Source organism: Meles meles, chromosome 5 (genome assembly GCF_922984935.1).
Source record: "Meles meles chromosome 5, mMelMel3.1 paternal haplotype, whole genome shotgun sequence".
In the NCBI taxonomy this organism is placed as follows: domain Eukaryota; kingdom Metazoa; phylum Chordata; class Mammalia; order Carnivora; family Mustelidae; genus Meles; species Meles meles.
In genome coordinates, this window is record NC_060070.1 from 104,531,382 (window position 1) to 104,550,403 (window position 19,022).

Consider the following 19,022-nt stretch of genomic DNA (forward strand, 5'->3'; position numbering starts at 1 on the left):
ATAAAAGTTTGTTTGTATTTTTCAATTTATCAGCAATAAAAGAATCTGAAGAGTAATCATCAAATGTCAATATTCAACCATGACCATTATACTTTCTGACTTACCTCAATTGTCAGTCGGGCTGGGTGATTTTCCAAAAGTAGCTGCTCTGCAATCTCCTGAACTGATTTAATATTTTCTTCCTTTTGATCCAATTCTCTCATTAATTCCTAATGTAAGAAAAGAATGAAGAAGCAAGGTTAGAAAAAAGACCTAAACCTGAGATACACCTTTGGCATTCAATGACAAAGACTATACTTACAGCGTGGTAATCTTTTTTCCGAGCTATGTTGGTATTTCTTTCGCTCCAGTCATAAGCGACTTCCTCTTCTTCTTTTTCATTCAGCCAAATAAGTTCATTAGTTGCACGAGTTACAAAATTATGGAGTGTATCGAGGTGCCGTTCCTGATTCCGGGATGTATTCTTTGTAAGAAAAATCATTGTAAGAATCATGTTTTAACCAAAGAGAGTTAAGGGAAATTCTTATTAAAAGTAAAAAAATGAAGTTTAAAAAAAAAAACAAAACAGCCTTACCAAGAGTTTTGCATACTGACTCTCTAATCGGTGTAACTTTTCAGCGTAAGTTAGTTTCAGAGGTGCCGTCATTTGAATCTATAATATGGGATAAAAAGACATCGAGTTTAGGGATCTCAAGGAATTCTGACTCATACTCACTGCATATATTATTTTGTTACAGAATCTTTACTTAAAAGGAGCAAAACAACAGCAAGCTAAAATGAAATACATACAGATTTTAAATTCATATACCTCACTGATTTTAGCTTCTTTAAGGCTAGATTCAAATTCTTCAATAGCTCGGTGAACATTTTTATGATTTTCTAAATGGCTTTCAACACTTGGCAAATCCGATCCCCACTCAGTGCGGTCCAGCTGCACCTTTAAACAGAAAGATACTAGAGTTAGAAAACAAACTGGCAGCAGTAAAGACTAGAGCTTTTGAGTAGAATAAACATTCTTTTACCTGCATCTCGTCAACCCAATTCAAAAGATCCTGAACAAATTTCATGTTGACTTCCTCTTCTGTTAAATTCTGATCCAGCAAAGACGACTTTAGAAGGGGCTTTCGGATCTGCATCAACTTCAGAGTTTGCAATGAATTGGTCTCTACTCCTGAACTGAAACTTGGAACTAATCCCCCTGATGGGAAACCAGGTGTATAAGCCGGAGTGACAGATGGAGTCAGGCGGGAAGTCAGACCTGATGACAGGCCTGATGTCACACTAGAAGGGGTCAGGGACGGTGTTAAACCCTGGGTCAGTCCTGAGTTCAGACTGGGGTTTAAGGTCTGTGCAAATCCTGAGTTTAAACTTTGAGTAATTCCCGATATCATGAGTTTCGTCTGTTCCATTGTCAGCATGCGTCCTTTGCTGTACACGGAGGAACATTCATTCCTTAAGGCCATAATTTCATCACGCAGTTTTGCCACCCTGAAAAGAAAAATCAAAAGGGATAAACTATAATATAAAATGCATTTTCACAAAGAGTGACACTAATGCCAACAATGGACATTAGTTAGTTAACAGTAATGTACCAATATTGGCTCAAAGTTTTTTAAAGATTTTATTTATTTGACAGAGATCAGAAGTAGGCAGAGAGGCAGAGAGAGAGAGAGGAGGAAGCAGGCTCCTTGCTGAGCAGAGAGGTCAATGTGGGGCTCGATCCCAGGACCCTGGGATCATGACCTGAGGCTTTAACCCACTGAGCCACCCAGGCGCCCCAATATTGGCTCAATTTTTAACAAATGGTTCACACTAATGCAAGATGGTTGATAACTGGGGAGGGGGTAAAAAGTGGCATATGGGAACCCTGTATTTTCCTATCAATTTTTCTATAAACCCGAACTATTCAAAAAAGTCTACTAAAAAAAAATCACTACAATCATATTAATAAAATTATGCATCACAATTTTTTTCACTGAACTTTGTGTTGTAAGCACTTTCCATATGATCACAAAGTCTTTATAACTATCACTTATAATGAACATAATTACTATACTATAATGAACATAATTACTACACTTTATAGCTATCACTTGTAATGAACATAATTACTACACAATTCTATTGCTTGACTTGTAGGATATTTCCAAATTCTGTTATTATAAAATATCTCTGACATGAACAAAACTTTCTTTCTATATTTATTCATGCTTACTATATTTAAAATTATTATAAATTCCTAAACGTGAAATTACTAGATCAAAGTATCATTTAGAATTTTTGCTTTATATATATCTGATATATATATTTATAATATATACAGTCTACAACCTGAGAAGGTTCCATTTCTACCTTCAAACCCACTTCTCTGAGATAGAGAATTTCATACATACATTTTGTTCCAACATTTTGTTATATACATTTTCAGGATAGGATAAATAGAAAACTTAAAAGTTGAGTTATAAAGGATACTTTCCTCAGGTTTTCCCTTTTTCAAATGTCGTAACAAATATTTTAACTCAAAGTATGTTAGTTACTAGTGTTAAATATTTTATGTACAATAAAATATTATTCCTATTACTTTTAAAGAACAAATACCTATTTAACATATCAAAATATATCAGAATTAAGGTGACACATATTTTCAACTAAAAAGAGCCTAAAAAATATATTTCATAAAACTGCCACAGTCTACATTCCCATCGCAAGTGTCCATGAAGCAATTCCACAGAAGGATAGAGCACGAATAAGCAGGAATCTTACCTCTGAACCAACTGATCTGCCTGGTAGTATTTTCCATCAATGAGAATCTGTACATCAATTACATGCTGGCGTAAAAGGTTCTCACATTCAAGTATATACCCGGCAATTTCTGCTTCATTCTGAAACTGCACCCCTGATTCTAATCTTTTAGAATCCTGTGTTTTAAAAGAACTCAACATTAATTCTATGAAACAAGATTCAAAAGTAGCTTCAAATATAAAACTCAAAATACTGGAATGAAAAAACGATTTGGGTCTTTTTTTTTTTTTTTTTTAAAGATTTTATTTATTTGACAGAGAGAAATCACAGAGAGGCAGGCAGAGAGAGAGGAAGGGAAGCAGGCTCTCCGCTGAGCAGAGAGCCCGATGTGGGACTCGATCCCAGGACCCTGAGATCATGACCTAAGCCGAAGGCAGCGGCTTAACCCACTGAGCCACCCAGGTGCCCCAAAACGATTTGGGTCTTTTCTGTTTTCCCTTTTGGTTCAAAATAGGTTTTCTCTTTGTGCACCGTTCCGCAAGACAGCAAACAGTGATCACAATCCTTAACAAGCTTCAAGTTTCTGCAGAAGACAATACCAAGGATCGACCAAATGGCACACAGAAGTTTTAGTTCATCCAAAGGTACAATCCCTCCACCACAATCCCAATGGCTCCTAAAATTAACTTACAGACTGGAGAGCATTTCGGGCAAGTATCAGTTTGTCTTCACAGATGACACTGTCCCTTTGAACTCGGTTGGCAATCTGCTGCAACATTTCCAACCTAAAAAAAGAGACAGAATAAAGCAAAGCCTCTCCCTTTGAAGTCACAGAGTTTACCACCCCTGAAAAAAAGTCTCCCTGCCAAAAGGCAAAACAATCCTACAATAAAGATTCGATACCTGTGTCCATCGAGGGACTCATTGCCGAAGGTAATGCAGGAGTTGATTAGTGTTGGACCACAATTAACAGAGAGAAAGTTTTCATTTGAATCCAGACTGGTCCGGGTGCTAGTAGTGTTACTAAACACAGAATCGCTGCTTCGGTAGCTGTAACTACTACTGTGCATTTTTAGTCCTGAAATGATGTTCCTTCGCTGACCATTCCAAGCAGATGAAAAAGCAGGTCTGCTGAAAGCTCTACTTCTAACGGTGAAAAGTGGCAGCTAAATGTCACAGCCCTAACGGCTCCTTAAATATGCTCCAACCTGCATATTTAACACGCAGCAAATAATATGCTGATAACTATTCAAAAGAATCTCGCCGAAAGGCATGCGTTTGCTAGCTGAGGTTTGCCTTTTGTAGCCTGCATTAAAACTCTACAAGTACGGACAAGGCAGGCTGATCAGGGCATCACTGGAAAGGATTTGCCAAATATTTTCATCAAGAGTCATCCCATCACAGCCACCTAAAAAACAACTCAGATGCCTCCCTGAAGCCCAGGTACAATTAGTAAAGGCTACTCAGGCAATACCAATCATTAGCTTAAAAACACAGCCTGACTTTTAAGAGCCAGGTCTGTCCCGACTAACACAATGCTAAAAACTGGTACTCAGAAGCATCTATAAACAAATGAGTTTGAGGTGAAAGAAAGGACATTTCCATTTTAACCGCCATGTCATTTATCAGGTTAAGTTAACTGGAAAAGTAGCCTTTCTTTGTATGATATGTTCTAAGGAATGTTATCTCTGATCTTACTATAGTCATTCTACATTTTTTTTGGTAACAACAGGAATTGCAGCTTATTAAAATTTCATCTCTGCTTAACTAGAATGTACTAATGATGGAATAGAGTTAGTTTCAGTCAGGGTTAGACAGTCCAGAAGGAAATCAAGGGTCCTCTGAGTGGCAACATGAGAAGGACCAATATCCTTGCAGTCACTTTATATTCTTAAAAGCCAATGTGTTAAGTAGACTATCGATGCAATGCTCGCAAATACAACTTGTCTGTGCTTGTTTTCCCTTTCAATAGGTTATTATATGGCAAAAGAACATTGATTCTTTCTCATTTATCTTTTACACATTCCCATGCCACATAGTTATTATTTGCAATTAATTGTTAATGCCAAAACACTTGTTGTGTCAAGAAAAATGAAGGCATTTATCCAACCAAGTTCGTAGAACATTTTTGTACTCCCCACACTACAAAGCCAAACTGTTGCCTCTCCACTCTAAAGGTAGGCATTTTTCTTTACAGATAGCAAGAAAGGGGAAATTTGGGAATATCGTGTCAAATATAGTTAGTAAATAGAGAAGTGTCAAATAATAACAGCAGCACTAGCATTTAGTGAGCAATTATTATGTGCCAGAAAATAAAGTAATCATTTTACATGTATGACCTCTTCTCATATTCAATTACCAAATGTGGTAGGTACTATTATAGCCTATTTACAAATGAGGAAACTGAGGTTTAGGGAGGTCAATGAACTTGCCTAAGAATACATGACTAGCAAGTTGAGCTAAACACCTTATTCAGGATTCACTAGCTCCTAGACCTTGAACTCTTGACCACTGCATTAAAATCCAGCTATTATTCTGACAACTAAAAATCTACTCCCTATCCTTTCTCAGACATACTTTTCCATTACTTCCAGTAATTAGCTTAGTGTATCATTTTAATCACCCAAAATTATCTCCTCCATAAAAGGTCCATCCTAGGTATTTCAAGCTTATTCTGGATCTAGATCCAGTTATGCAGATAGAATCTTACACTGTAACAGGAATGTAATCAGTAATTTCATAAACAACTGACAAGTTAAGACTTGCTCTTACATCTTCAATGCATTATTTCCTATTTCAACAGTGTGGAAAGTCATGTGTGGAACACAAAGAACATGAGTGTACTAAGTGCCTCTATGTGTCCCAGGCAGTGCACTGAATATTGGCAACACGAAAGACAGCAAAAACAAGTCTGTCTCCACATTCTCAGAACTCGTAACTGTGAACAGGCAGCCCTTAACCAAATGACCACAGAAATAAATCAAAATCACAACTGAGATATGAAAGAACAGTACATGTAAATAGGAGAGTTACAGCCAAGACATCTGAATGAACCTGGGAGACCACAGGAAGTTTCTTGACGAAATAACACTGGAGCCGGGATCTGAGATTGGTCAGGAGTGAAGAGAGACAGGGAGGATGAAGACGTCTCTGCCAAAGGAACAGATGGTGCAAAGATCCTGTGTATGGAGGAGGGCGGGGCCTTGGCACATCAGGGCTCCTGAGAGACAGTCAGTGTGGTTACACCACTGAGAGCAAGGACAGTGTCGAGTGAGATGGCGAGAGAGCCACACCTGACCACACAGGCTTTCTATTGGGAGGCCCAGAAGCTCATGAGGAACAGAGATCACAGTTCCCTTCCCAAGTGCCAAAGTCAGGCTGTGAGGTAAGTACTATAATGGAGACAAATCCATTCAACAAATGTCTCCTCATGTCTAAGCAGTGCTTTCCTGGGCAACCAGGTATAGTGGGAGAGAGAATAATAAGAGTCAGTGATGATTTCATGCAATAAAGGCATCTGTAGAAGTGGGAATTTGAGCCAACATTTCCTGAGTGTTTTCTAGATGCCATTTCACTGCCATCTAAGTGGAGACAGACTAGAGTCTTGTTTTCATTGTCCCACAGAAAAAGGGTCATAACAAAAATATAGCAAGAAACAAAATAAGTTAACTGCTAACTACATATCAGCTTCTGGATCCAGGCCCTATATTCTCAGTATGGGAAATTCTCACAGGTAATTTAGCTTATTAGATGAGACTTCACACATCAACCCAGTCTATCAGGTCCCTATTTAAACATAACTTCACTCATTACTCCTCAACCCTCTTGGAAGAGTTTCCGGATAAAAAAAATGAAGAATCAGAAAGACTAAGTGACTTATCCAGGGTCACACAGCCAAGGACATGAAAAATATAAATGAGAGTCCTAGGTCTGCCTGGCTCCAAAACTGAAGTTCCTTCCAAGAGAACAAAAAGTCATCTTCCCACGCCCAGCCTGATACCCACAGCAGAAAACATCTTCAGCCTACCTTTCTACTTCTGGGCGAAGGGCCTTCTCCCTTTCAAGCATGGCAATAATGAGTTTCCCCCACTCTTTCTCAATGTCATTTGGGTGATAACCTTGCAGTAGTTTGATACGTCCAAATTCTATCCAAATCTTGAGAAAACAAAAAAAAATTTAAATGAAGCAAGGATATTAAAAAAAAATAAAAATAAAGATTTTACCTGACAATACAACAGAAATTTCTGCTTACCTCTAATAACTTATATAGGCGTTTGATTTTTGATTTTTCTGTCTCCTTTGGTGGGATTTCTGTTTCTTTAAACTGTAAATACTGATTATAAAGTGCCTAAAGTGAAAGGAAAAAATAAATGAAGGCCCAAACTTCAAAGACCTATTTTCATTACCGCGTAACATTACCACTTCAAATGATATTTACCGTGTCTTATGCATTCAGTGGAATTCCTTTATAAAACTGACACTCAAGGACAATACCAATTCCCAGTTAATCAGTGACTAGCTTACAGTATGCAAGATTTGACAAGGGTGTAATTACTGACGTGAACCATGAATCAACATATGCCATGAGGGGATCTGGATAATAATAAACTGTGGCAGTGTTTAGCAGGGCTCTACTAAACATCTCTCTTCATACAAACAAGGAAACATAGACTTTAAAAGATGCTCTTTCTAAATGCTGCCCTTTAGCTTTTAGTTTTTGGAAAAATAATCTGATGCAATTCCTATAAAGAAAAAAACCTATTCTCTTTTGTATCATAGATCTATCCTTGAAAATAGAATTAATTCTATCACACAGAATTCTCACTACATAGCTAAGCCTTGGTTTCAATGTCCCACTGGCCAAGTTAAACAGATCTTTTAATAAACAAATACAGATGTTATTGGTTGCTGTTATTGTTACAGAAGTTTCAATCATATAATTAAATTATCTGGTTTATAGAAACTATTTGAAAATCTCTTAAATATAACTTATTATATTAAAAAGGACTTTGTAAAAATTATGTAGATAAAACTTATCTACGTTTAATAAGCATGTTCTAATTATTTCATTTTAATTCATGCTGTTTTAAAAAAATTAATTCCCCCCCCCAAAAAATTCCCTGTCAAACCTCAGGCAGCTACATTTATGAAGGATTCCCATCAATGTTTTGTTGGCTAATGAAATTATTGGCATTTCCTATGATGTTTTCTTCCGTGTATTATGTGCTATCCTAGGCACCAGCAAGTAATCTGTGTAGTCCTCAAACTTCTTCCAAATCCTTAGGAATCTGCACTCATCAGAAGCCAGTACAAATTTACCCAAGTGTCTTGACAATAGGTATCCGATCTGGAAGTAAGTTGAACTTGAAATCTGAAAATTGCTTTGAACTCAAAATGCAATGTTTCGGGAAGTCCATTAGAAAATAAGTTCATGATGCCATTATGTGCTACACACCATGCATGGTGGCTGGTGTGAGAGATGAGGGAAATCTTTCTGGCCCTGGAAAGGTTTGCATCCACATAGGGAGACATCACACAAACAACTTTAGAACACTTAAAAATCACAGCAACACATGCCAAGTAACTTCGTGCCAAGGACCAACTCCCCATGGCAATGTGAATAAAAACTGTTCCACAGATGCTTTGTACTGATGCATGAACATAACGAATAGCTTCAACAGGATCCACCCTGGGTTATTACAGTTTTTGCAATTCCAGTTTGATTAAAAAAAAGGCCTATGATTTAAGGAATTAGACTTTGTTGTTAATATGCACATTATCAGTTTCATGAAATAAAGCAGACTACTTTGTTATTGAAAGTCTAAATATATAAAACGAGACAATATTCTTCAGTAAGTGTTCTTTTATATTTCTATATAATTCTTTTATATATCTATAATGTCTTTGCATCAAAGAGGTGGACCTGTTTTTAGGGAGTAGCAAATGTTTTTATTAAACGATTTCATTTATACTGGAAGTCACATTCATACTTTTACTCCATGGTGAAATAGAGTTTATATCTCTTGCTATACAAAATGAAGCCTCTGAAGCAGTTTTTAATAGGGTTCAACCACAGGCACATTCCCAACCACTGTTAAACTTGTCCCAGTTTCCCAGAGACCCCCCCGCCACAGCCGTCTATCTGGTTAGGCTCCAGCCCTCCCCATGCACCAAAAACACTTCGGCAATGTCAGTTCCAGGGTCTCTCAAATTGTATCTTATCACTCTCAACAATTCAAAGCTAAGGGATTATAAATCTCTAAGATGTTGCTGCTATTAAGTTTTGATTATTAACATTTACCTCTGTTTTCTCTGAGTAGGAGATGAATAAATTTAAAAATTGCTTATGTACTAGTGGCTTGACAAGGGCAATTTTTCTTGAACTCCTAGAATTATTGAATTATGATAACATTATTTAGAAGTTTAATAATCAGGGCACCTAGGTGCCTCAGTTGGTTAAGCATCTGACTTCTGATTTTGGCTTGGGTTATGATGTCAGGGTCATGGGATCGAGCCCCATGTCCAACTCTGTGCTTAGCGCAGAGTCTGCTTAAAATTTTCTCTTTCCCTCTGCCCCCCTTCCCACTCATATGCTCTCTCTCCCTCTAAAAGAAAATAAATAAAATAAAGTAACATAAAAATATTTTTTTAAAAAGTTTAATAATCAACTCAATCTTCTGTAACTTCTACAGTGACACAGACCTTTAGTTCCACAGGATTATTAGGAAATGTTCTCTCAGACATTGTGGTCACATGGTGTCTAATCCACTGAATGAGGTAGTTCACCATATTCTGGTATTCAATCCATTTGACTTCAACATCCTAAAACAATAAAATGACAGAAAAGATCCATATCTGCAGATAATAACAGTCATATCTAACACAACTTAGTCAGAGGTCATTCTGTGAATTTCTATGTCTTTCAGCCAGACAGTCAGAACCAGCTCAATGTCTTCTCACTCTCTACCCAGTCCCACATGAACAGCTTTAAAAACATGCTAGCAAACATTTGACAATGAAGAGTAGCCTAATGAGTGCTACTTCTGATCCAGAGATAGTGGCTGCCTGGGGCACTGTGTTAATAAGGCTTTTGAGGCTGCATCCAAATGCAGCAGGGAAGAACACTGCGATAATTCTGGGGTATTTTCTGGGCACTCGGAAGAGGGAGTAATAGCGTGGACAAGCCAGATTAGCTGCCATTGTCTAGATCTAAATCCACTGTCTATCTGAAACCCAAAGATCTATACAGAATGTAGAAAAGTAGGTAGGAATGAAAACTATAGGAAATGTATATGATAGGATTACTCATTAAACAAACTCTAAAAATGGAATAAACTGGAAGGCTGTCACCTACTATGTTCAATTAAGTATCTGACAAGTGTTTATTATGTTCAAAGCACTGTGCTAAGTGTTACAATAAGAATTTAGTACTTTAAGAAATAATACCTTTTACCATAGAGTCACTGTCTAGATGGGGAGGCAAGAGAATTGTAATATAAACAGCTAATCAAAATGAAAAGCAGTATTTAATTAAGTGTTGAAATACCTGAAAGAGGTAATACACACTAAGGGTTGAGATAATAATCGGGTAAGCATAAATGTGCCTCAAAAAGGTCACCAAAGGATTCTCAGGAAAGGTAGTCCCTGAGCAGTTCTGCAACAACCACTAAGTAATTCTTTGGTGGGCGGGGGTGAGGGGGGTGGGGACGGGAGGATAAAAGATAGGGAGTCCCGAGTGAGTCACGAGTCAGGACTCTGAACTAGATAGAAATGCCCTGACTACAAGCAGTCTGTGTTGAAAGACTAAAGCTAAAGAGGTAGGTAAGCAAATTAATATATACAGAATTTTTTTTTTTAAGATTTTATTTATTTGACAGAGAGAGAAAGAAAGAGATCATGAGCAGGGGCAGGCAGAGGGAGAAACAGGCTCCCTCTGAGCAGGGAGCCCAATGCAGAACTCGATCCCAGGCCCCTGGGATCATGACCTGAGCTGAAGGCAGATGCTTAACTGACTGCGCCACACAGGTGTCCCAGCATACGCAGAATTTTAAATGTCAGAATGACTAGACTGGATTTCACCTTACAAGCCAATATGTAATCACTGAAAATTTTCAAGCTAAAGACGAAAGGCTTTAGGAAGATCAATTTGATGACAATGTGCAGTACTGTTGGGAAAAAATGGAGATGGAAAAGTATGAAAGAGCTGTCGTCCTAGTCCAAGTGTGAAGGGGTAAGAGTTAGGAACAGGGTGAAGGGAATGAGAAGGTAAGACAAGGGACGGCCACAAGAAACCCTCTCAATCAACACTTGACACTGACTTGTTGGCAGACATCACAGCAGGGGATGAGCATGGGAGCAGGTTACTCAGGGATCAAGAGAGGATAAAGCCCTGAGAGGAAGAACAAGATGAAGAGAATGGAAATAAATCTAGAAACAAGAGCACAGGAAGGTGAGAAAGAGACCGAAAAGAGAGTTCATCAAGATGAATTCCAGAATCTTCAAAGTAAAATAGAAAAAAAAAAAAAGAAAGAAAGAAATCTGAGAGAAGGGGAGAAGCCCAGGGTAAAGGGGTTCATCCTCAAATTCATAACCCCTGCAGGGTTTCCTGTTCTCTTCCAGAAATGCCTAAGTACATGTTCATATAACCACTACAACACACATGGTTGAACTGAATCACACAAATCTTTGGGAAACAGTGGACAAATGGGGAGCCTGAAACTCCCTATACTGGACACCCCACCCTGCTTACTAAGTAGCTCTGGTAGTTTGGCAAAGTCAAATAACCTTCCTCTAAATATCGCCTTTAAGTCGGAGAAAGAATTCCTAGCCAAGTTATTTCATGAGATTATGAGAGTGGATAACATTGAAAGTGATTTCAGAAGTTGAGATATTCTACATACACAGAAGGATATCAAACACTGCCAATGTAAAACAGCAGCAGGTTAAAAAGGAAAAACTCCAAAATTCAGTGGTTTAGAGCTTTCATTTATAAAAGAGTATGTATGGCCTACTTTATTTATGACAAAGAACAAATTTTTTTTTGAGTTATGCTTTAATTAAAATGGTAGAATAGTGTCATGAAAATGCAAACAGGGCTGGCTTATTAAATAGCATCTTAACTCAAATTCTTTAAAGAATATTTGATATTGGAGCACCTGGGTAGCTCCGTTGGTTAAGCGTCTGCCTTCGGCTCAAGTCATGATCCCAACGGCCTGGGATTGAGTCCCATGTGGGGCTCCCTACTCAGAAGGGAGCCTGCTTCTCCCTCTGCCCCTCCCCCTGCTTGTGCTCCCTCCCTCTGTTTCTCTCTCAAATAAATAAAATCTTTTTTTAAAAAAAGAATACTTGATATTTAAATACTGTAAAAAGCTTTATCAAAGAATTCAGTCAACTGGTCATTACTGAATCAGCAGATTCTAGTACGGAAAAACCAATACTCACATTTGCACCAATACCTTCGCCACCTTCAGGGACTTTGGGAAATGCATCATAGAGAGATGACACGTAAGTTATTACTGATTTTTCATCAGGTGAGGAGACATCAACATCTATAAGCAGCAAAATAAAATTATTTCAAATGTTGATAGATTCCTTTTAATCAGACTCTCATGCCAGTCTATACCTAGTCGGGACAAGAGCTCACCTTCAGGATCCAGAAGTCTTATAACACCAATTTTTTCTGCTACATAAAAAGCGTGCTCTAAATTTGCAAGGTTGCTTTGAACAGCAACAGTATTCATGTCTATCAGGTCCGGCCTAGGAAAAAATTCACCATAATTAATTAAGTTTTCTCACATGTGAATTCAACATTACACTTACATGTTGACCTATTTACGTAACATTTCTGCAAATACTAATATTAAGCCTGGATTGAAATACATAGATTTTCATCAAATATTTAACATTGCTGATTTCTCTCAGAAACTCGTAGATGCCAAAACCAAGTACAGGGAGGAAACTGTAAAAATTAGAATGTGTATGATTTTTTACAAAGTCTATGAATTCCTCATCATCAAATATATATGAGTATCTGTCCCACTCTATCTATGTAAGCTCCACTATTCCAACAGCATCCTTCCAATCCAACTAGCATCCTATGTTTCTCCCCAAACACGAAGGTTTATGCTTTAGTTCAATGCCACATCAATGGCATCCACCATCCAATGGACAGGATGCCCTTTCCTGTCACTGTTGTCCTCTCACTATTCATTCATCTTTAGAAGCAGAGATCAAGATCCACCTCCTTCGCAAGGCCCTCTACTAATCTTCCCCAACCTCATTTTTCTTTCTGTTCCTTGAATTCCTTACACTCCTGGGCCTATACTTGTCGATTTGACATTTAGAAGAATCACATACTTCCCTACCCTATTAATTCACTGTTTAATGTGCATGCATATCTTGCTTTTCACCTCTCAGTCAGCAAGAACTACGTATAAATAAACTTTCGTATTTTATCCTTCTGCGGAGACAAAGAGTGGCACAGAATTAGCAGACGGTATATATCTATAGATAAGTTGGTAAGCAGGTTGGTTAATTCTTAGTCATAAATGAAAGACTAAAATGAGCACTAGTTTGTATTTCCCCAGATTGCATATGACCATGCTTGTGTAAATGCATGTGTGCACACGCACACACACATTCTCACATGCCAGACTTCAACTCTTTCTAATTTGTGAGACTTCCGTGATACTCTAAACCACAGGGATACTTTAAAGCTAGCTCTCTGTTTATATACAAGATTAGAAAAGACTTCCCGAGTACTCTTTGTAGAGAAAGAGGCAAAGTAGGTGGTTGGAAACTTAACATAAGGCCAAAAGCCAGTCAGGAAACATTCATCTCAAAGACAAAGCATTAATAGTGAAGTAAGTCAATGGGAGAAAGACAACTATCATATGATCTCCCTGAGGAAGTGGAGATGCAACATGGGGGGTTAGGGGGGTAGGAGAAGAATAAATGAAACAAGATGGGATTGGGAGGGAGACAAACCATAAGTGACTCTTAATCTCACAAAACAAACTGGGGGTTGCAGGGGGGAGGTGGGGTTGGGAGAGGGGGAGGGGGTTATGGACATTGGGGAGGGTATGTGCTATGGTGAGTGCTGTGAAGTGTGTAAACCTGGTGATTCACAGACCTGTACCCCTGGGGATAAAAATACATTATATGTTTATAAAAAAATAAAAAATAAATACAAATTTTTTTAAAAAGACAAAGCATTAAAAGAATGCAAAAACAGATACAGAAATTGTAAAACTCAAAAAGAGTGGTCCCCACTCCCAAAATCACTGGGTAAGAGCCAGCTCATCAAGTTCTAAGGACAGCTCTCAACAAAGTCCACAGACATTCTGGTTTGCTCAAAATAATCATTTGGGAACTGCACAGGAGTGGGAGGACTCTGAAATCGCGGGGGAGGACTGACATGTAAATTATTTTGAATACTACTTGGAAAACTCTTTGAAAATATATTATCAATTTTGGGGGGCGCCTGGGTGGCTCAGTGGGTTGGGCTGCTGCCTTTGGCTCAGGTCATGATCTCAGGATCCTGGGATCGAGTTCCGCATCGGGCTCTCTGCTCAGCGGAGAGCCTGCTTCCCTTCCTCTCTCTCTGCCTTCCTCTCTTGTGATTTCTCTCTGTCAAATAAATAAATAAAATCTTAAAAAAAAAAAAGAAAATATATTATCAATTTTAGGAAGGTAAGCAGCAATTTGTAGTCTTCTTTTATCTGCTGAGACAGCAGACCTCCAAAGAAATCTACTTATAGTTTTATAGCACTTTGAAAGCTGTGCATACCCTTGAGACCTAACTACCATGACCTACCTACCTATTTCCTGGGAAATTATTAGGAAATTCGTTAATGTTTTTCATAGGCACCAATATGGTCACTTAAAAGTGATCCTGCATTTATTATAGGACCAGTAAATCTACTGACAGCAACAGAGGTAATGATATATCTCTAAAAACAACGTTTTTACCTCAAGATTACTAAACAGATGAATATGAGTCTAGACAAAAACAAATATCTGAAGTTCAAAAAACTGTTTTGCTTCCGTAAAGCTCACACATTTTGAAGAAATAAAATCCAGCCTTTCTGAGTTTATCAAACCTCCCAACAAGAAAGGGCTCGTTGTTATAAGAACCCTGCCATTAGCAAGAACGTAAACACTGAGTAATCCCAGAGGGAATGAATAAAGTCATTGAAGAATCAAGTTTTTGACTAAGAGAATAAAACATAAAACTTCCTTCAGCATGACATAGTCCTTTCAGCACAAAGGCAGTTGTATAATACACTGAGTATGGATAAGTCACCTCTTTTATCATGACATTTAACACTTTAACGGACCAAAAACCAAAGTGGTGCTCCTCTGTGACACAGGAGACAAAAGTCAGCAAAAGGGAAAAACAAAACAAAACAAAACTGTTTTTGAAAAACTAACAGCCTGAAAGCTTTCAAAATTCTGTCCCTCCCTGAGCTCACATCCTAGGCCTTCAGTCATGTTCAGTCTTCCAATCTGCCTTTCCACTCTGTGTCCGGAGTTTCTGGGAGAGGCTTGTGCTGTGACATGTCTCTACGTTCCTTCCTCCTTACAGTCTCACTGGGATCGTATCACCTTTAAAAACTTCAGCTAGTTTCCACCTACAGAAGGTTTGTATTTTCTTCCAAAAGCTTTTATTTCAGTTTAAGATCTCCTTTTTGTGGAACTTTCATAGGAAACTTCATTCCCATTTTTAGATCTGACTAACCAAAGTCTACTATGTGGCAAATGTGTACAAGGCGGCACCCAGGTTTTTGTAATGCATTAATCATTCTAATTTCCCTATTTTCTGCAAACCTGTCAAAATCATATATTGTAACACCCTGGCACTGAAAGTAATACATATTATTCTTTTATGGGAAAAGGGTCATTCTAACTCTTAACTTGTGTTATTATTCTACAATAACATAAGCTTTCCTGAATGACTCAATCTTCACATGGAACAATTTTTTTAAACATACATCTATATCCTATGTTTCTTGCACAAATGATTAAAAACAGCTTACAGAGAAAAATACAAGAAGATACCATAAATTCTATGGTGCAAGTATAAAACTAGGATAAGGCCATAAGACAAAATGAAAAGCCAGGCCAGAAAGTGCAAACTACTTATAAGCATACTTAATGCCCTTAATTTATTTCAAAAATATAGGGCCAAGGGGCACCTGGGTGGCTCAGTGGGTTAGGGCCTCTGCCTTTGGCTCAGGTCATGATCCCAGGGTCTTGGGATGGAGCCCGGCATCCGGCTCTCTGCTCAGCGGGGAGCCTGCTTCCCCTCCTCTTTCTGCCTGCCTCTCTGCCTACTTGTGATCTCTCTGTCAAATAAATAAATAAAATCTTAAAAAAAAAAATATATATATATATAGGGCTAAAAGGTATTAAAAGTGGCTACTGCCATAATACAAAATAATTTTGGATTAAATAATTTTGGATAAAAGTCATGTTTATCCTTCATACAATACCCATGTTAAAAGAGTATTCCCTCTAGACAAAAAAATATACAATAGACTACACAAACACACACATATACAAAACCACATGCACATACACATGTATGATGTATATGTATGGATAGGTATGTATGCATTTATGTATAGATTTATAGTATGTATATGTTTTTGTATATGTGTATCTTATGTATATGTATGTATACATTATGTATGCATACATATAGTATATGCATACCTCATATAGATAGGTATGTATGTGGATATATATATTATTTATTAACATATATTAATATATTTTATATATGTTACCACCCATACTGAAAGCCAAACTAACACAACATGAAAACTGTAGATAGGATTCTGAGAGAAAATTTGACAGATACAGTGTTATAAATGGCTGAAGATTAGCACAAGAAACTACCTAGGGATTCCACATTTCATCATGCCAACACTGAAATGTTCAACTACAAGGAACTACAAGGAATATGAAACAACATCAAAATACCTGGAAAGAAAGTCCTTAGAAATGGCCTTTGGAACACACCTGAGGGGACACTGATAAAAGTTAGCTAAGAGAAGAATGGACTAGTGCAGATACAAGAGTAACAAATTCTGAACCAAAAATGTGATAATAGCTGAAAGGACAGATCTAATACCAATAGTCAATGTCCAAATCGGGATTTTTTTCAAAGTATGCAAAATTTATTTAAATTCATAGAGTTTATTTGGTTGTGTTGGCTCTCGACAGACACTCAATAATTAATTATCATATGGATATAGACCTAAGTTCTGGCTACCCAGGATCTAAACCCTCTTCCTGTGTTTGGGAAATTTTCCGTTTTAGGAATCATGAGAGAAAGAGAGGAGCAAAGACCATTTCCCAAAACAAAAAGACATCAGGTTTTCTTTTTGTCTCTTTCCTTTGCTCAAGAAATAAATGCCCACTACATACCTCACCCCCACTCATGACACTGGCTGATCAACTCACATTCTTCCTGTAAGATCTGGTTTTCTCTGTTCCCACATGCTGTCTACTATCTTTATTTGTGTATTAACCACAATTTGTTACAACTATGCACATGTCTGTCTCTCACAATGAACAGTAGACTGCCTGAAGGCATAGTCTGTGTTTTATCCATGTTTATAGCTTCAACATCTAGTATAATGCACAGCAAATGAATGTTTGAAAAATGGTTAAATAATAAAGAAATGAAAGAGCTTTGAGAGCTGGAAGGTACCCTCTGATACCACTGATTCAAATTCCTGGAGATATTTTCCATCCCAGGTTTGCACCTTTCCTTTCCCTTCCTTTTCATTAAATTCTACAGACAAAGCTACCACCTATAGCTTCCAATCAGGATTCCAAATCCTTGTAAAAATCCACATAGAATAGGACACGATGTCATAGCTTCTCCATGAATTAAACACACATCCTCCTGAGGTTTCCTAAAGGCCTTTTTCTGCTGAAAACAATCTGGAAAACAGGCATGCACTGAAAACAACCAGCATGGGATACATCATAAAGTTTCAAAAAGCGTAAGTTACTGCTTCTAGGTGTGAGTCCTCCCTTCTAATGCTTCCATATGCCCTCAGCTTCAGCTACTGGTAAAGTTGCCGTTTGGAATGTCTTACAAAATAACAATAAACAACTGGGATTAATATGTAATAATAACTACTATGTGGCAGGCAATGCAGTGAAGCCTTCAAAGGCATTATCTTACTCTTCTCAACAAGGAGATGATACAACTTAAACAGGAACACGATCTGACAAGGGACAGTCGGGATTCAAACCCCAGTGTGTCTCAACACAAAGCCTGGGCAATTCGCTACACTATGCTGGCATTATAAACTGAAAACATGCACCCTGAAGCTGCAAATTCAAGATAAAGGAAACACTGAAGGATGTATGCTTCTACTGGTGGGGAGGATGATCCTGATCATGGTAATACAACCACAAGGGAGTGTGTATGTGTGTCAGTGTGTACCCACATAGTCTGGAAAACAAACTGTGAGGAATGGGATGTAGTTCCAGACTGTTACCACAACAGTACTCATCCATATATATGACACCAATGTTTCCCACACTTGGCGTGGTTTTAGGTCCCTAACCCAGACTGAGAGAATATAGGGAGAGGCCTGGTCATCCATACTTTAACAAGGTTCTCCCCTTCCCCAGGTGATTTTTTTCAGACAAGTCTGGGAACTAAATCATCTTAAAATTCCTCTTGTCTCTAATATATCTTTCATTTTCTTTCAAAATTACCCATATTCTGCTCTGGCAAGAAAGAAAGGAAAAGAAAAGAAAAATCTGCCATACTATCAGATAATTATGTATCAAGACCAAGACACAGCAGACACAAACACAAACATGCCTACTGCCTTAGACTCTCACTACAATACAGCAAACCTTTTCCCTCTTGTCCTGTACTGATTCTTATTGCTTAAATCTAGAGGAAAAGAACCCATTTCGGATTAGGGGAGGATGGAGACACATTTCACAGCAGCCTAACTCTAGAATACACTGTAAAATGATGAGGTTTAGAAAAGACTGCATTTGGTGTCAGATTTTTTTAATCAAAATCAAAACCACATAAACTTTGTGATTTGAGATAACTGATCATTTGAAAGGACACTGAGCAACAATTTTATTTCTCAAGTAAAAAAAAAAAAGAGAGAGAGAGAGAGAAAGTAGAACAACGCCTGCCAGCAGTTTGGGGAAAGGGGAAGAGTTCTGAGGATGGACGGTGGTGATGGTTTAACAATGTATTAACATACCAAATGGTAAATGTTATATTATGC

The 19,022-nt window shown here is 37.8% G+C and overlaps 1 protein-coding gene across 22 annotated transcripts in view; it reads right to left on the reverse strand.

The window, feature by feature from the left end:
* DST (dystonin) overlaps positions 1 to 19,022 on the reverse strand; it is a 480,329-nt gene that overhangs the window by 166,323 nt on the left and 294,984 nt on the right. For all 22 annotated transcript variants that reach the window (XM_046005408.1, XM_046005389.1, XM_046005387.1 and 19 more), the window contains 12 exons: positions 12,386 to 12,498; positions 12,184 to 12,290; positions 9,445 to 9,564; positions 6,995 to 7,090; positions 6,770 to 6,897; positions 3,434 to 3,527; positions 2,764 to 2,918; positions 1,023 to 1,488; positions 809 to 937; positions 575 to 652; positions 302 to 463; positions 105 to 209 (listed from right to left, as the gene is read on the reverse strand). In XM_046005408.1, the coding sequence (XP_045861364.1) occupies positions 105 to 209; positions 302 to 463; positions 575 to 652; positions 809 to 937; positions 1,023 to 1,488; positions 2,764 to 2,918; positions 3,434 to 3,527; positions 6,770 to 6,897; positions 6,995 to 7,090; positions 9,445 to 9,564; positions 12,184 to 12,290; positions 12,386 to 12,498 (1,753 nt within the window). The remainder of the gene's footprint in view (positions 1 to 104; positions 210 to 301; positions 464 to 574; positions 653 to 808; positions 938 to 1,022; positions 1,489 to 2,763; positions 2,919 to 3,433; positions 3,528 to 6,769; positions 6,898 to 6,994; positions 7,091 to 9,444; positions 9,565 to 12,183; positions 12,291 to 12,385; positions 12,499 to 19,022) is intronic.